Source organism: Nomascus leucogenys, chromosome 2 (genome assembly GCF_006542625.1).
Source record: "Nomascus leucogenys isolate Asia chromosome 2, Asia_NLE_v1, whole genome shotgun sequence".
NCBI lineage: Eukaryota > Metazoa > Chordata > Mammalia > Primates > Hylobatidae > Nomascus > Nomascus leucogenys.
This window is the reverse complement of record NC_044382.1, coordinates 81,677,153-81,695,842: the sequence shown is the minus strand read 5'-3', so window position 1 is coordinate 81,695,842 and position 18,690 is coordinate 81,677,153. Positions and strand designations below refer to the sequence as shown.

Below are 18,690 nucleotides of genomic sequence, written 5' to 3'. Positions count from 1 at the left end.
ACATAATCTGGTGAGTACATGGCAGAGCTGGGATGCAACCAGGTTGGTGCAAGCAGTGAACACATGCCTATGTCCAGGGAAAGCCCAGGTCCTCCGGGTAAGCCCTCCTCACCAACGAAAGCCAGTGAAGGGTCACTTCTTCACTGGCCATGGGGTTGTGCTGGGGCCCCAACAGCCCAGCCCTGAAGGAAAGGGAGCCATGGGACGGAGAGAGGGAAGGAGGGTGTGGAACCCTGAGCTCAGCCTGCGGGTACTCACCCCAGCACACGCTTGGCAATCACATCCACCTTCTCCGAGATGGCGTCCAGCTGTGCTCGACCCACTGCAGGGCGAGTCCACAGGTAAGAGTACACTGGGGACACCAAGTCCTGCAGGCGGCAAATGTGACCCTGGGGAAGGAGGCAGTCATTGAATGCACTAGGGACAGGGCTCTGGAAGGGAGGAGGAATTGAGGCACCCAGTAACCCCTCCCTCAGCCTCCCAGAATCCTGACACCACACCTGTCTCAGCAGGAGGATCCTCTCCACATAGACTGGGTTGAGGACATCCCTGTTTTGCAGCTGGCTCCCAAAGGCCTCCTCCACAAGGACCTGCAGCTTCCCCACCAGCTGGTGCCTCTGACTCTCATTGCTCACCAGCCGCTGGAGGTGCAGTCTGCGGAAGAAATCAAGGGGCTGCCCTGCTGTCAACACCCCAACCCACCCAAACTGTCTCTCCCCTGGGGAAAGGGTGAAGTTGGAAGAATGACATATCAGTTCCCATGAGCCCTCCCTTTCGCAAGCTAGAAGAATTCTCTTCACGTTTATAAAAAGAAAGGGATGTGACTAAGTTCACAAACAGCCTGAAAGTCCCAAGCAACTCGGAGACATGCTTTGTTTTCAGGGGTTTAGTTTTTGTTTTTGAGAGTCTTGCTTTGTTGCCCAGGCTGGAGTGCAGTACCACGATCACGGCTCACTACAGCCTAGACCTTCTAGGCTCAAGCGATCCTCCCATCTCACCCTCCCAAGTAGCTGGGCCCACAGACACACATCACCATGCCCAGCTAATTTTTTAGTTTTTTGTAGAGACAAGGTCTTGCTATGTTGTCCAGGCTGGGCAACAAGCAATCTACCCAGCTGGGCTCCCAAAGTGCCAGGATTACAGGTGTGGGCCACCATGCCCAGCCATGTTTTCAGTGTTTTCAAAATAGTAGCTGACATTTTATTTTTGTTTATTTATTTTTGAGACGGAGCCTCGCTGTGTCACCCCGGCTGGAGAGCAGAGGTGCGATCTCCACTCACTGCAACCTCCACTTCCCAGGTCACCTACCACTCAGTCCTGCTGCACCTGGAGAAGCTTTTGGCCAGTTGCAGTGGCTCACTTAATCCCAGAACTTTAGGAGGCCAAGAAGGGAGGATCACTTGAGGCCAGGAGTTTAAGAGCAACCTAGCAACATAGTAAGATGCCATCCCTAAAAAAAAAATTTAAAATAACAAAATTAGCCTGGCGTGGTGGTACACACCTGTAGACTCAGCTACTCTGGAGGCTGAGGGGGGAAGGATCACTTCAGCCTGGGAGTTTGAGGCTGCAGTGAACCGAGATGTCACCACTGCACTCCAGCTTGGGTGACAGGGCGAGACCCAGCCACTAAAAGATATAGAAAGAGGGTTTTTTTTTTTTGAGTTGGAGTTTTGCTCTTGTTGCCCAGGCTGGAGTGCAATGGTGTGATCTCGGCTCACTGCAACCTCCACCTCCCAGGTTTAAGCAATTCTTCCATCTCAGCCTCCTGAGTAGCTGGGACTACAGGTGCCCGCCACCATGTCGGGCTAATTTTTTTTTGTGTGTGTGTATTTTTAGTAGAAATGTGGTTTCACCATGTTGGCTGGGCTGATCTCGAACTCCTGACTCAGGTGATCCACCTGCGTCAGCCTCCCAAAGTGCTGCGATTACAGGCGTCAGCCACCGCACCCAGCCTACATCCACTCTTGAATGCCCCATTCAAAAGACGCCCACTGTTTACTGTGTGAACTTTGGCTAGTTTCTTAACCTCTCTATGTCCTGGGTTCCCCATATGTAAAACAGGGCAAAATCATACAACTGACCTCATAGGTCTGATGGGAGAAGTAAGTAAAGTAATAGCCCTAAAATATCTGCAACTGATGTTAATTCTCTGGGCTCACGCAAGTAAATGCACTGAGGATACTGTGTCCCCAAACCAGTGCTCTAGGCAAAGTATCAGGAAGACCCTCACCCCAGATGCACACCTGGCTGATGGTCTTAACCACTAATAACTTTTTTTAAAGACAGTGTCTCACTTTGTTGCCCAGGCTGGAGTGCAGTGGTGTGATCCTGTCTCACTGCAACCTCTGCCTCCCTGGTTCAAGTGATCCTCGTGCCTCAGCCTCCCAAGTAGCTAGGACTACAAGCATGTGCCATGTCCAGCTAATTTTTTATTTTTAGTAGAGACAGGGTTTCACCATGTTGGCCAGGCTGGTCTCGAACTCCTGACTTCAGGTGATCTGCCAACCTTGGCCTCCCAAAGTGCTGGAATTAAAGGTGTGAGCTACCATGCCCAGCCAACACTAATACCCTTTGACTCAGACATGTTAACAATGATCTGAGTTGGAACGATATTTGGAGGTTTCCAAGTGAAGAGCTACTTGCAATATCAAATACATGAAATATAAAGTAGATGCCATGAGACAGTGCTCACTCACTGTGTTGGCTGGGTGTAAGGTTGTGGGGGGAGGTGAGTCTAAAATGAAGATACCCCTCTCCAGACTTTGGTTGTTAACAGAGTCCACGCAAGGGGTGGCTAGGAACACAATGCTAATGATAAAAATACATGTACCATTTACTGAGCACTTTGTATGTGCCAGGGCTATCCAAGATACTTTCATGCAACACTTAATACAAGATACTTTCATAGAACAAGCATATAAGATGGGTATTGTTATTAATCCCATTTTAGAGAAGAGGAAACAGAGGCTCAAAGAGGCTAGGTGATTTAGCCATGGTCACACAGAATTAGGTACCAGAGCCCATTATACCCTCTGCTGTAGGGACCATCATGAGCAAGAAAGCCCTTTCCCACCAGGGGATCTCCATGCTCCCCACTCACCTGTTGAATTCTGGGAGCTTCTCCATGTCCAGCATGGCTGAGTGACAGGTGACCTGGGTCAGGTCGAACTGTGTGATCAGCTCTGGCAGGGTCCTGCCCATTTGGTTCTCTGCAAAGAGGAGAGGCCCAGCTACTCAGCTTCCTCCCTCCCTTCTTCCTTCCACTTAGCTTTTTTTTTTTTAAGAGACAGGATCTTGCTCTGCTGCCCAGGCTGGAGTGCAATGGTACAATCATAGCTCACTGTAACCTCAAACGCCCAGGCTCAAGCGATCCTCCAGCCTGTCTTCCAAGTAGCTGGGACTACAGGCACATACTACCACACCTGGCTAATTTTTAAATTTTTCTGTAGGGCTAGGCATGGTGGCTCACACCTGTAATACCAGCGTTTTGGGAGGCAGAGGTGGGCAGATCATGAGGTCAGGAGTTCGAGACTGGCCTGGCAAACATGGTGAAACCCATCCCTACTAAAAGTACAAAAATTAGCCAGGTGTGGTGGAGCACGCCTGTAATCCCAGCTACTCAGGAGGCTGAGGCAGGAAAATCACTTGAACCTGAGAGGTGGAGATTGTAGTGAGCTAAGATTGTGCCATTGCACTCCAGCCTGGGCAACAGAGCGAGACTCCATCAAATAAATAAATAAATACATACATACATACATTTTTCTGTAGAGATGGAGTTTCACTATATTCCCCAGGTTGGTCTCAAACTCCCAGGCTTAAATGATCCTCCTGCATTGGCCTTCCAAAGTGCTGGGATTACAGGCATGAGCCACTGCACCCACCCTCCTTCTACTTTCAAACATAAGGGAAGCTGAGTGAGCAAGCCCTGGGCTCCCCATTCCACTTTGCCCAAAGGGATTTAACTTCTAGCTATTTATATATCAAGAGCCTGAATGAGCTTTCATTTTCAGAAAGGGTTCTGTCATTAAGGAAAAAAAAGGTCTGAAAACAATCAGGCTAAACCCATCTCCATTACTCTCAAGACACGACCTGCAGAACAGTACACCCATTGCCTGGCTGTACCAGAGACTCTGAGTCGACTGGGTTTGGTTGGGGTCTGAGCATATTTTACAAGCTTCCTAGCTGATTCCAAAGCACAGTCAAGAGTTAAGAACCAGGCCTGGCGCTGTGGCTCATGCCTGTAATCCCAGCACTTTGGGAGGCCAAGGCAGGCAGATCACCTGAGGTCAGGAATTCAAGAACAGCCTGGACAACATGGTGAAACCCCATCTCTACTAAAAATACAAAAATTAGCCGGGTGTGGTGGCGAGTGCCTGTAATCCCAGCTATTTGGGAGGCTGAGGCAGGAGAATTGCTTGAACCCAGGAGGTGGAAGTTGCAGTGAGCTGAGAACGCACCATTGCACTCCAGAATGGGGGACAAGAAACTCTGTCTCAAAAAAAAAAAAAAAAAAGAGTTAAGAACCATGGTGCTGGGAGCTGCTTCTTGTGAGCAGCAGCTCAGTCCCACACGGTCAGCAGGCATCGTGATCAGGCATAGGCCTAAAGCACTATATCTCTCACTAGGTGTGTAACTTTGGCAAGTTACTCAGCTTCTCTGAGCTTCACAATCCTCTTACAAACAGTGGAGATATGTATCTATCCCTTAACAGTATGTTGTGTTAAATGAAATGAGACCAGCAGGCAGAATATTCTGGACACATTTTCAGAAATCCTTCAGGTCATCCTATTTGATGCTTGCTTCTTCAAGGTTTGGGTCTAAGTCTTGGATCATGGATAAGTGCTCAGCTTGAAATAAACTAGATTCATCTGGCACTAAAATGAAGAAGGAAAAAAAGAAACTAGATCCATATTAATTCTAGTCATACTATTAGCACACATGCTTGTAATAATTGTCATAATCATAGGGTCTGTCACTTTTTGTGCTTATAGTGTGACAGGTGCTGGGCTGGGTACCTTACACTCCTGAGCTCAGTGAATCCTAACTCTATGAGGTAGACACTTATCCCCATTTTCCAGATATGCAACTGAGGCTCAGAGACTATAAGCCCCTTGAGGGTAGGGATCATGTCTATCTTACTCACTATTGTAGCCCCAGCACTTAATGCGGTGTCTGGCAAAATAAACATTTATTGAATAAAAGAATAAACTTGTCCAAGGTCACCTGGCTGGTAAGTGGCAAAGCTGGGACCAAAGAGCAGGACTGTCTGAGCCAAAGCCCTACTCCTCCTGGCCACGCTCTCTGCTGCCAGGACCACTCAGGTGGGCGGGTACCTGCAAAACCTGAGCCACAGTTGGTGATGATGTCCAACAAGGAATCGGGCAGGAAGCCATCAGCAGCAAAGTGCTCCAGGAAAATATCCCCTTGCCTCTTGGAGAGCTTGCTGCCATCTCTGTTGAGGAGCAGAGGCAGGTGGGCAAAGTGGGGTGGCTGCCAGCCCAGGGCCTGGTAGAGGAGCAGGTGCTTGGCAGTGGAGACGAGCCACTCAGAGCCTCGCAGCACGTGGCTGATGCCCATGTGGTGGTCGTCCACCACACAGGCCAGGTGGTATGTGGGGAAGCCGTCGCTCTTCATGATGACTGGGTCTCCCTCCACGCTGGCCACTTCATGCCTATTCCAGCCATACACCAGGTCCTGGAAGGCCGGCGCCGCCTGCTCCAGGCGGAAGCGGATCGCAGGCTTGGGGTCCTTGGCCAGCTTCTGGGCCACCTGCTCCTGACTCATGTTCCTGCACCGATTGTCATACCTGATGGGGAGCAGAGCAGCATGAGTACTATTGATGGACAGGTTGATGGACAGGAGTCCTACCTTTGTCATAGCTGTGTGATCTTAAGCAAGTCAATTACTGCTGCAAGCTGCTTCCTCAGTCTAGAACGGGGATGATGATACAGTTGTGTGGAAAACTGAGATAACATGGTGTAGCAGACACTAATGTCTGCCTATCTACCAGCCATTCCACGCTTCTTCCTTGCTAACAAGAAAATAGCAAAATGCTCAGTCCGAGGGGTTGAATCCTGATTGGTATCGCCAATCTTGCAATCCTACTGCCCCATGCCAGTGACCAGTCCAGGCAGAAATGTAACCCCATCCTAGTCACTGGGATGCAAAGAAAAGCATGCCTAGGGGGTAAGGAAGGCTTACGGTTCCGAGAAAGGTTTTTCTCTCCAAAGGACAAGGAGAGACAGCCACGGGAGGAAAATCCCTTCTTAAAATTTCCCACTACCCCACTTCTGTCCTCTTTGGATGTCGTCCTGTGAGGGGAGCATGTCTGGACCTGCCGCAGCTACTTGCAACTGCAGGAGGGAAGGCAATGAAGTCAGAGGGAAGCCAAAATAGAGCCCTGGCGTCTCCACACTGCTAGTCTCATCCTGGAGTCACCCACCTCCCGCCTTGTGCAGAATCAAAAGACAAATGTCTATGACTGATGCCCTGGCTACTCAAAGTGTGGTCTGTGGGCCCCTAGCATCAGCCTCCTGGGAGTCTGCCAAAAATGCAGACTCTTAGGCTCCACCCCAGACCTACTGAGTCAGAATCTGCACATTAACTAGGTCCCCATATGATTCATCTGTGAGTTAAAGTATCGTTTGTCCCTTCTAACATGGTATTCCACTAACTGCACCCAAAAGCGTTCTGAGACACAGATGGAATGCTTATAAGGTTAGTCTTTGACACAGCTAAGTGTTCAATCAATCAATAAATGGTGCACAGGGCTGGACACAGTTGCTCATGTCTGTAATCCCAGTGTTTTGGGAGGTCAAGGTAGGAGGACAGCCTGACCTCTAGAGTTCAAGACCAGCCTGGGTAACATAGCAAAATTCTGTCTCTTATTTAAAAATTTAAAATACCAGCCTAGGCAACATAGTGAGACTCTGTCTCTACAAAACAAAACAAAACAAAACAAAACAAAACAAAACAAAACAAAATCAGCCAGGTGTGATGGTGCATTCCTGTAGTCCCAGCTCTGTGGGAGGCCAAGGTGGAAGAATCACTGGAGCCCAGGAGGTTGAGGCTGCGGTAAACTATGATGGCACCTCTGCACTCTAGCCTGGGTGACACAGTGAGACCCTGTCTCAAAAAAAACCCTTTTTTTCTCTTTTTTTTGAGATAGAGTCTCGCTCTGTCGCCCAGGCTGGAGTGCAGTGTCGCGACCTCAGCTCACCACAACCTCCACCTTCCGGGTTCATGCAATTCTCCTGCCTCAGCCTCCTGAATAGCTAGGATTACAGGTGCCTGCCACCACACCCGGCTAATTTTTGTATTTTTAGTAGAAATGGAGTTTCACCATGTTGGTCAGGCTGGTCTCAAACTCCTGACCTCGTGGTCTGCCGCCTCGGCCTCCCAAAGTACTGGGATTACAGGTGTGAGCCACCGTGCCCGGCCAAAAAAGTTTTTAAAAATGAGTCACTTGCACATGAGTGAACAGGAGGGTGTTCAGCTGCAGGAGCAGGGCAGCACAACGTCTAAATCAAAGGAACCTGTTTCTTCAAGCTCTTCTGGCAGCAATTCTGACAGTGAGTCTGACAAAAAGTTAAAGAAGAAAAAGTTAAGTTGCTCCAGAAAAACTTGTAAAGGAACAAAAGACTGGCAAAACTTTGGATGCTCTGTCATCTTCCAAACAGAGCAGCAGCACTAGACATAATAACTTGTTTCTTTTCTTTTTTAAATTTCATATAGAGATGGGGTTTCACCATGTTGCCCAGGCTGGTCTTGAACTCCTAGTCTCAAGCGATCCACCCTCCTCAGCCTCCCAAAGTGCTGCGATTAGATTACAGGCCACTGTACCCAGCTGATAACGTGTTTCAGATTGGGAAAATGAGGTACTAGTGTTTGGGATGTTAAAGGGGAAGTGCTAATTGATGATATTAGAGATTATTGGATGGATCTCAAAGGTTAAATAAAACCAGGAAGAAAAGGTATTTCTTTAAATCCAGAGCAATGGGGCCAGTGGAAGAAATATTCATTCATTCATTCATTCATTCATTCATTGAGACAGGGGACAAGGTCTCACTCCCGTTGATCAGGCTGGAATGCAGTGGTGCAATCATGGCTCACTGTAGTCTTGACTTCCTGGGCTCAGGTGATTCTCCCATCTCAGCCTCCCGAGCAGCTGGGCCTACAGGTATGCACAACTATACCCAGCTAATTTTTTGTATTTTTAGTAGAGACAGGGTTTCTTTTTCTTTTTCTTTTTTTTGAGTCAGGGTCTCACTCTGTCACCCAGGCTGGAGTACAGTAGTGTGATCACAGCTCACTGCAGCCTAGACCTTCCCAAGGGTAAAGTGATTCTCCCACTTAGCCTCCCAAGTAGCTGGGGCTACAGGCATGCACCACCATGCCTGGCTAATTTTTGTATTTTTTTTTTTGGTAGAAATGGGGGCTCACCATGTTGCAAAAGCTGGGCTCTAGCAATCCGCCCACCTTGGCCTCCCAAAGTGCTGGGATTACAGGCATGAGCCACCGCGCCTAGCTGGAACAGATATTCTACATCGATACATTTATGATGCAGTAAGAAAACTGTGAAGTCTGAGCCATACAAAACCTACACTGTCCTAGTCGGGTTTGTTTTTGTTTTTGAGATGGAGTCTTGCCCTGTCACCCAGGTTGGAGTGCAGCGGCTTATCTTGGCTCACTGTAGTCTCCACCTCCCAAGCTCCCAAGTAGTTGGGATTACAGGTGCACGCCACCATGCCCGGCTAATTTCAGTAGAGACGGGGTTTCACTATGTTGGCCAGGCTGGTCTTGAACTCCTGACCTCAGGTTATCCGCCTACCTCAGGCTCCCAAAGTGCTGGGATTACAGGCATGAGCCACCGTGCCTGGCTTCTAGTTGTTTTAATCTGTCTTTTTACATTGGCTTTTGTTTTCTAAATGTTGTTCTCCAAGCTGTCATATGTTTGGATTACAGAACAACTTGTAAGATGAATACTTGTTTTAAATGTGCATTATTAAATATGTTCTGTCCAAGTGTGGTGACTCACTCCTGTAATCCCAGCATTTTGGGAGGATAAGGCAGGAGAACTGCTTGAGCCCAGGAGTTCAAAACCAGCCTGGGTAATGAGACCTTGTCTCTACTAGAAATTAAAAAAAAAAAAAAAAAGAATTAGCCGGGTATGGTGGGTACATGTGTGTAGTTTCACCTACTTGGGAGGCTGAAGCAGGAGGATTGCTTGAGCCCAGGAAGTCAAGGCTGTGGTGAGTCATGATTGCATCGCTCCAGCCTGGGTGACAGAGCAACACCTTGTCTGAAAAAAAAAAAAGTTCTAAGGGAAGCTGTCAACTTTATTAAGGAGGATTGCTTTGTACCTACCACCTAGTGTAAAATAAAATCTAGTAATACAATCTCAACAGTTATGGCTCCCCACCTTTTTTTTTTTTTTTTTTTTTTTTTTTTTTTGAGACAGGGTCTCATTCTGTCTCCCACGCTGGAGTGCAGTAGCACAATCTCAGCTCATTGCAACCTCCATCTCCCTGGTTCAGGTGATTCTCCTGCCTCAGCCTCCTGAGTAGCTGAAATTATGGGCACATACCACCAGGCCCAGCTAATTTTTGTACTTTAATATAGATAGGGTTTCACTATGTTGCCCAGGCTGGAGTTGTGGCCTTTTTTTGATCATAAGAGCTGGTACTGTTTAAGGCCCAAAGTAATAGTTTTTACAGATCTTTTAGTTTCAACTAAGCTTTTACAATAAAAATGACTTGTATCGCCTTGAGTTTATAAACTTTTGGTTTGTGAAATCCATATTTGATCTGTTCTTTTCCAACCCAGTGTCTAGGCCTGACTTTTCCACCCCAATGACGTTTCACTGTCTTTATTAAATATTAGCAGATATACTTTGATAACCAACATAGCTTGTATGAAAACTGTGCAAGTGTCCGTCATTACCCATGGGGTTCTGTGTAGTTGTTACCTTACTGTTTAGTCTGCAAAAAATAACGACTTAGATGAGCTGTCTGATTTGCTTTCACTTATTAAACAGGTTCACGATGAGGTGATGTGTGTAACATCAAATACTGTTAAACTAGACTAGGATTTAATACAAATCCCGAAAGCTTAAAATAAATAAATAAATAAATGGCCGCACGGATTCCACAACAAGGCATGACCATAATTAAAAAAAAAAAAAAAATCTGTTGGCCAGGCATGGTGGCTCATGCCTATAATCCCCGCACTTTGGGAAGCTGAGGCAGGAAGATGGCTTGAGTTTCATACCAGCCTGGGTAAAATAGGGGAATTCCATCTCTACAAAAATTTAAAAACTAGCTGTGTGCCAGCCGGGCATGATGGTTCACACTTAAAATCCCAGCACTTTGGGAGGCTGAGGTGGGTGGGTCTCCTATGCTCAGGAGTTTGAGACCAGCCTAGGCAACATGGAGAAACCCCGTCTCTACCAAAAATACAAAAAAATTTGCCGGGCATGGCAGCACACACCTCTGGTTCCAGCTGTTTGGGAGGCTGAGATGGGAGGACTGCTTGAGCCCAGGAGGCAGAGGTTGCCTCGAGCCAAGATCACACCACTGCACTCCAATCTGGGTGACAGAGTGAGACCCCATCTCAAAACAAAACACTAGCTGTGTGTGGTGTGGTACGTAGCTGTGGTCACAGCTACTTGGGAGGCTGAGGTTGTAGGATTGCTTGAACCCAGGAGATTCAAGCTTGCAATGAGCTGTGATCATACCGCTGCACTCCAGCTTGGGTCACAGAATGAGATCAGGAAAAAAAAAAATCTTCTGTCAACAGACAAATAGATTGCTTATAATAAAAAGGCAGTGTCACCGTAAATGTCATGACCTTGGCCAAATAGCTGAGCCCTTGACCAAACAGTTCACTGGAACTGCAATGTAAATGTTACGATGCTATTGCAGATGGGAGTGTAAATAAGTAAAGGGCCAGCCACTTGGCAGTATCCATCAAAGCTACAACTCGACACTGCAATTCCACCTCTAGGAAGGTACTCAGCAAACATACTGCACAAGTGCAAAATGACATATGTCAACATTAGTCACCACAGCTCTCTTCTTTTATAACCAAATATTAGAAATAACATAAAGGTTTGGGCCAGGCGTGGTGGCTCATGCCAGTAATCACAGCACTTTGGGAGGCTGAGGCAGGCGGACTGCCTGAGCTCAAGAGTTCGAGACCAGCCTGGGCAACACGGTGAAACCCCATCTCTACTAAAATACAAAAGAAAATTAAATTAGCCAAGTGTGGCGGCGTGCACCTCTAGTCCCAGCTCCTCGGGAGGCTGAGACAGGAGCATTGCTTGAATCCAGGAGGTGGAGGTTGCAGTGAGCCAAGATCACGCCACTGCACACCAGCCTAGGCGACAGAGCAAGACTCCGTCTCCAAAAAAAAAAAAAATAATAACTTAAAGGTTTATTAAGGCCAGGTGTGGTAGCTCATGCCTGTAATCCCAGCACTTTGGGAGGCCACTTGAGGATCACTTGGGCAGATCACCTGAGGTCAGGAGTTTGAGACCAGCCTGACCAACATGGTGAAACCCCATCTCTACTAGAAAAATATAAAAATTAGCCGGGTGTGGTGGCAGGCGCCTGTAATCCCAGCTACTCGGGAGGCTGAGGCCAGAGAATCCACTTGAACCTGAGAGATGGAGATTGCAGTGAGCCAAGATTGCGCCACTGCACTCCAGCCTGGGGAATAGAGCAAGACTCCATCTCAAAAAGTAACAAATAAAATAAAATAAAATAAAATAAAATAAAATAATAAAATAGAAAAAAATATAAAGGTTAAGACAAAACTGATTAAGTAAATGAAGTTATATCCATAAATGGAATATTATGTATTATTATGGACTGATATCTGATCCTCAAGATAGTAAGTGGACATGGTAAACTGTACCACATAGCATGTACATAGTACATTGCATGCTACCATGTGAATAAAGAAAAAAAGAAAATAATACGTACTTATTGGTATATGTACTGAATGTCTCTGGAGGAGACATAAGAAAATTTTAACATTGGTTGTCTCTGGAGAGCAGAATTGAGTGGCCAGAGTCAAGACTGGAAGAGAGTTCTTTCAATATATATCTTTGTGGACCTTTTTTTTTTTTTTTTTTTGAGACCATCTCCCTCTGTCACCCAGGCTGGAGTACAATGGCACAATCTCAGCTCACTGCAACCTCCGCCTTCTGGGTTCATGCAATTCTAGTGCCTCAACCTCCCAGGTAGCTAGGATTACAGGCGTGCACCGCCAAGCTCAGCTGATTTTTTTTTTTGAAACGGAGTCTCGCTCTGTTGCCCAGGCTAGAGTACAACAGCACGATCTCAGCTCACTGCACCCTTCGCCTCCCAGGTTCAAACTATTCTCCCGCCTCAGCCTCCCAAGTAGCTGGGATTACAGGCACCCGCCATCATGCCCAGCTAATTTTTGTATTTTTGTAGAGATGGGTTTCACCATATTGGCCAGGCTGGTGTTGAACTCCTGACCTCAGGTGATCTGCCCTCCTCGGCTTCCCAACGTACTGGGATTACAGGCATGAGCCACCACTCCAGGCCTAATTTTTGTGTTTTTAGTAGAGATGGAGTTTCACTATGTTGGCCAGGCTGGTCTCAAACTCCTGACCTCAAGTGATCTGCCCGCCTCTGCCTCCCAAAGTGCTGGAATTACAGACGTGAGCCACCACACCTGGCCCTTTGTGGACCTTTCGTTTTTCTTTTTTTTTGAGATAGAGTCTTGCTCTGTCGCCCAGGCTGGAGTGCAGTGGTGCAATCTTGGCTCACTGCAACCTCTACTTCCTGGGTTCAAATGATTCTCCTGCCTCAGCCTCCCGAGCAGCTGGGACTACATGTGCACCACCACAACCAGCTAATTCTTGTATTTTTAGTAGAGACAGGGTTTCACCACATTGGCCAGGCTGGTCCTGAACTCCTGACCTCGTGATCCACCCACCTCAGCCTCCCAAAGTGCTGGGATTACAGGCGTGAGCCACCACGTCCAGCCTGTGGACCTTGCTCATTCAAAATAACAAATAATTAAAATTACTTTACACATTACTTTCTGAGACCCAATGTGTCAGGCAGCTTCTAACATGGCCCCCAGTCATTCTCGCCTTCTGGTGTTTCTGTCCTTGTGTAGTCCCCTCCCCTTGAGTGTGGGCTGGGCCTAGTGACTTCTGTCTAATGAACAAAAATAATGCCAAATATGCCTCATCTGAAATGCTCCAATGGTCCAGGTGCAGTGGTTCATGCCTGTAATCACAGCACTTTGGGAGGCTGAGGTGGGAAGATTGAGTTCAGGAGTTTGAGCACAGCCTGGGCCACATGGCGAAACCCCATCTCTATTAAAAACACAAAAATTAGCCACGTGTGGTGGCACATGCCTGTAGCCCCAGCTACATAGGAGGCTGAGGCATGAGAATCCCTTGAACCCAGGAGGTGGAGATTGCAGTAAGCTGAGATCGCACCACTGTACTCTAGCCCGGGTGGCAGAGTGAGACTCTGTCTCACCAAAAAAAAAAAAAAAAAAAAAAAAAAAAAATGTCAGGCGCAGTGGCTCATACTTGTAATCCCAGCACTTTGGGAGGCCAAGGTGGGAGGATTGCTTGAGGCCAGGAGTTCAAGACCAGCCTGGGCAACACAGTGAGTTCCCCATCTTTATGAAAAGTTCAAAAAAAAAAAAGTTAGCCAGGAGTATAGTCATAGTTACTTGGGAGGCTGAGATGGGGGTACTACTTGAGTCCAGGAGTTGGAGGTTGCAGTGAGCCAACATCACACCATTGCACTCCAGGCTGGGTGACAAAGTAAGACCCTGACTCTATGAAAAACAACACCAACAATAACAAAACAAACAAACAAAAAAAACCTCATCTGGCTGGGCGTGGTGGCTCACGCCTATAATCCTAACACTTTGGGAGTCTGAGGCAGGCGGATCACCTGAGGTTGGCCTGGCCAACACGGTGACACCCCGTCTCTACTAAAAATACAAAAATTAGCTGGGTGTGGTGGTGGGCACCTGTAGTCCCAGCTACCCAGGAGGCTGAGGCAGGATAATTGCTTGAACCCAGGAGGCAGAGGTTGCAGTGAGCCAAGATCGCACCACTGCACTCCAGCCTGGGCAACACAGTAAGACTCCGCCTCAAAAAAAAAAAGCCACAACTAATCTGACATTTCAAACCTCTGAGTGCTGACATAATGCCATAAGTGGAAAATTCAACACTCAACACGTGACAGGCTACAGTCAAAATAGTAAAAACTTTGTTTCATGCACAAAATTATTTAAAATATTGCAGAAAATCACCTTCAGCCTATGTGTATAAGGCGTATATGAAACATAAATGAATCTCATGTTTAGACTTGGGTCCCACCCCCAAGATATCTCATTATATATATGCAGATATTTCAATATGCAAAAAATCCGAAATCCAAAACATTGCTGGTCCCAAGTGTTCCAGATAAGGAATACACAGCCTGTAAAACAAAAGTGGTGAGAAGTTGCTTCCACAACTAGGTAGACTCCAGCTTGTACCTGCTCACTCTCTCCTTGGCTGGCTTTGAGGAATGAATGCTGGCTGCCACGCCCTATGGAGAGGCTCACATGGCAAAGAACTGATGTCTCCAGGCAACGGCTAGCAAGGACCTGAGGTTGGCCAATAGCCTTGTGAGAGGAGATGGAAGTAGATTTTCCCCAAGCTAAGCCTTAAGAGAACTCCAGGACTGGCTAGGACCTGTAGTTTGCTTGCAGCTTTGAGAGAATCCCTGAGCCAAAGGAACAGGTGAGGCCACGCTCAGATGCCTGACCCACAGAAACTGAGAGGTAATACACATTTAGGGAAATTTCTTATGCAGCACCAGGTAACAAACACACCCAATGTCGGTGAGGCATCTGCAACAAGCTGGGGTTCTTACCGGGGTGTCTGGTGGTTCCGCAAGGCCTCCTTCTTCAGGAGCTCCAGCCGCTGGGGTGAGCAGAAACAGGGGTAAGCAGCTCCGGTCTTCAGCAGCGCTTCTGTGGCCTGGGCGTACAGCTCCAACCGCTGAGATTGCTGGTAGGGCCCAGCAGGACCGCCCCGGCGGGGGCTCTCATCAGGGGGGATGCCTGGAACACAGGGAATAATGACAGCTAAGATGCACACAGCGCTCGTTCTCAGGCATTGCTCTAAGCGCTTTATGCACATATTAAAGCTTTAATCCTCGTAACAATCCATGAGGTTGGCATTAGTACAATGTCCCTGCCCCCCGCCCTTTTTTTTGAGGCAGAGTCTTGCTCTGACGTCGCCAAGTCTGGAGTGCAGTGGTGCAATCTTGGCTCACTGCAACCTCCACCTCTCAAGTTCAAGCGATTCTCCTGCTCAAGCAATTCTCCTGCCTCAGCCTCCTGAATAGCTAGGATTACAAGCATGTGCCACGTCACCCAGCTAATTTTTGTATTTTTAGTAGAGACAGCGTTTCACCATGTTGGCCAGGCTGGTCTTGAACTCTCAACCTCAGGTGATCCACCCGCCTTGGCCTCTCAAAGTGGTGGGATTACAGGCGTGAGCCACTGCACCTGGCCCAATGTCCCTTTTAGAAATGAAAAGTTAAAACACAGAGAGGTGAAGCACTCAAAGTCGCATGGGCTCATGGACTAAGGAGCAAACGGAGGTGTACGGGCTCCGAAGTCCACATCCCTAATTGTATGTCCTCTCAATCCATCGCTTCCCTGGAGAGGGAGAAACAAGCCCAGGCCTGGGAACAGCTGACTTAGGAGAAAAAAGCATGGTTCAGAGAACAGCCCATCAGGCCCTGGTGGACTTGTGGCTCTGCCACTTAGTAGCTGTGACAAGGGATCCTGAGGTGCTACCAACGTGTGAGCACCAGGGTGCTGAGCGCCATAAAAGACACTTTTCCCTGAAGCCTCAAAACCACCCTACCAGGTAGGTGCGGTTATTCCCCCATTCTGCAAGGAGGACACTGAGGCACAGAGATGCTTTGTCACCTGGCCAAGTTGAAGCGGCACGATCAGCTTCAAACCCAGACTAATGGGCACCGGAGCTGACATTCTTAACCACTCATTACACTGCTGTTTGTGTTACTTAGCCTTTCTTTTTCTAAGAGATGGGGTTTCACTCTACCACCCAGCTGGAGTGCAGTGGTGTGATCATAGCACACTGCAGCCTCGAACTTCCAGGCTCAAGCCACCCTCCTGCCTCAGCCTCCCGAGTAGCTAGGACTACAGGTGAACATCACCACATCTGGCTATTTTTTTAGTAGAGAGGGAGTCTTGCTGTGTCACTCAGGCTAGGGCGCAGTAGTGCAATCATAGCTCACTACAGTCTCCAATTTCTAGGCTGAAATGATCCTCCCATCTCAGCCTCTTGAGTAGCTGGGATTATACACATGTGCCACCATGCCTATAAGATTAAGCTAGACTTAATCTTTCTAAGCCTCAGTCTCCTCTTTTGAAAAGTGGAGCTAGCAGCCTCCTGTGCAGAGGGAATTGTGAGAACAAATGTGTCAGTGCTTATAAGTGCTTAGCCCAGTGGTGTATATTTAGGACAGTTTCAATATATGCTATAGAATAGATTAAATATGATCTACTGTAAGCCAAACCCCCAACCCAAAGTCCAATTCCCTCCAATTACGTAGGATAAATTCATTATGAATGCTTTCAGGAGAGGGCACAGGGACACGAGAACTGGAAGATGGTGTTTCTGACCTCAAAGAGCTTTCAAAGGAATTGGGAAGATAAGGACATTGTTCACCCTGCTACCCTCAATGCTAACACAAACTGAGCTGGGTGGGCCTGGGTTCAAATGTACCAGCCAGCTCAGAGACCTTGGGCAAGTCATCTTTCTGGGCTCTGGGTTCTCATTTGTCAAAGAAGGAAATAAGTAGTAATTTTCTCATGAGGATCATCACGAGACTAGAATAAGATGATGTAAGTAAAGTACTCATAATGTGGCCTGTGCCCAGTGCTCTCTATGCTTTGGTATTTATGTATTTATTTATTTGAGACAGGGTCTCACTCTGTTGCCCAGACTGGAGTGCAGTGGCATGATCTCGGCTAATTGAAGCCTCAACCTCTCAGGCTCAAGCAATCCTCCCACCTCAGCCTCCCAAGTAGCTGAGACTACAGGTACATGCCACCAGGCCTGGCTAACTTTTTTTAAGTTTTCTATAGAGGCAAGGTCTGCCTATGTTGCCCAGGCTGGTCTCAAACTCCTGGGCTCAAGTGATCCTCCTGCCTTGGCTTCCCAGTGTTGGGATTTTAGGCGTGAGCCATGGCACCCAGCCAGCTGTGATTATTATCAGTGTTACTTGGCTCCCTCTCATGGGACCTCCATTTCTTCATTTGTCAGAAAGGAGGGCTGGATCGGGTAAATTTGGGGAGTCCCTTCCTGATCTAATGCTAAACAAGTCTCTTTAATGTGGTATCTTGGAATGCCCCAGGGTTTAAGAGGGACTCCCCTAAGAGAACTGAAAACATGTTAACTTAAAAACTGGCATGTAAATGTTCATAGAGTTTTATTGGACAGCCAAAAACCAGAGTAACCAAAATGCTCATTCACTAGTGATGAATAAACAAAATGTGGTATATCCGTACGATGAATATTATTTGGCTATAAAAAGGAATGAAGCATGATAGCCCACAGATGAGCTTATGGTAAGTGAAGGAAGCCAGTCACAGAAGGCCGTATGTTGTATGATCTCATTCATATGAAATGTCCAAAAGAGGCAAATCCATGGAGGCAGAAAGAGATCGGTAGTTGCCAGGCAGTAGGAGAGGGGAGAATGGAGAACGACTGCTAATAAGGAAGAGTTTCTTTTAGGGGTGATGGAAATGTTCTGGAATTAGTGGTGACGGTCGCACAACACAGTAAATATATTGAAAACCACTGAATTGTACACTTTGATGTGGTAAATTTCATATCATGTGAATTCTATGTCAATTTTTTTTCCCCCAAGATAGAGTCTAGCTCTGTCACCCAGGCTGGAGTGCAGTGACACGATCTCGGCTCACTGCAACCTCCACTTCCCAGTTCAAGCAATTCTCCTGCCTCAGCCTCCCGAGTAGCTGGGATTACAAGCATGTGCCGCCACGCCCAACTAATTTTTGTATTTTTATTAGAGACGGGGTTTCACCACTTTGGCCAGGCTGGTCTCGAACTCCTGACTTTGTGATCCGCCTGCCCAGGCGAGAGCCACCCCAGGTGAGAGCCACCGCGCCTGGCTTATATGTCATTATTTTAAAAAGGCTGGGCATGCTGGGTCATGCCTGTAATCCCAGCATTTTGGGAGGCCGAGGTAGATGAATCATTTGAGCTCAGGAATTCAAAACCAGCCTGGGCAACATGGTGAAAGACTGCCTCTAAAAAAATAATAATAGCAGCAAGGCACGGTGGCTCACGTCTGTAATCCCAGCAACTTGGGAGGCTGAGGCGGACAGATCATGAGGTCAGGAGATCGAGACCATCCTGGCTAACACAATGAAACCCCGTCTCTACTAAAAATACAAAAACAAAATTAGCTGGGCTTGGTGGCGGGCACTTGTAGTCCCAGCTACTCGGGAGGCTGAGGCGGGAGAATGGCATGAACCCGGGAGGTAGAGGTTGCAGTGAGCCGAGATCACGCCACTGCATTCCAGCCTGGGTGACAGAGCGAGACTCCATCTCAATAAATAAATAAATAAATA

At 47.5% G+C, this 18,690-nt stretch overlaps 1 protein-coding gene across 2 annotated transcripts in view; it reads right to left on the bottom strand.

Moving 5' to 3' along the window:
* The window catches only part of EARS2 (glutamyl-tRNA synthetase 2, mitochondrial), a 35,111-nt gene that overhangs the window by 7,245 nt on the left and 9,176 nt on the right, over positions 1 to 18,690 (bottom strand). For both annotated transcript variants that reach the window (XM_030799743.1, XM_030799751.1), the window contains exons 3-7: positions 14,925 to 15,114; positions 5,334 to 5,806; positions 3,101 to 3,209; positions 501 to 654; positions 259 to 389 (exon numbers count right to left, since the gene is read on the bottom strand). In XM_030799743.1, coding sequence (XP_030655603.1) covers positions 259 to 389; positions 501 to 654; positions 3,101 to 3,209; positions 5,334 to 5,806; positions 14,925 to 15,114 — 1,057 coding nt within the window. The remainder of the gene's footprint in view (positions 1 to 258; positions 390 to 500; positions 655 to 3,100; positions 3,210 to 5,333; positions 5,807 to 14,924; positions 15,115 to 18,690) is intronic.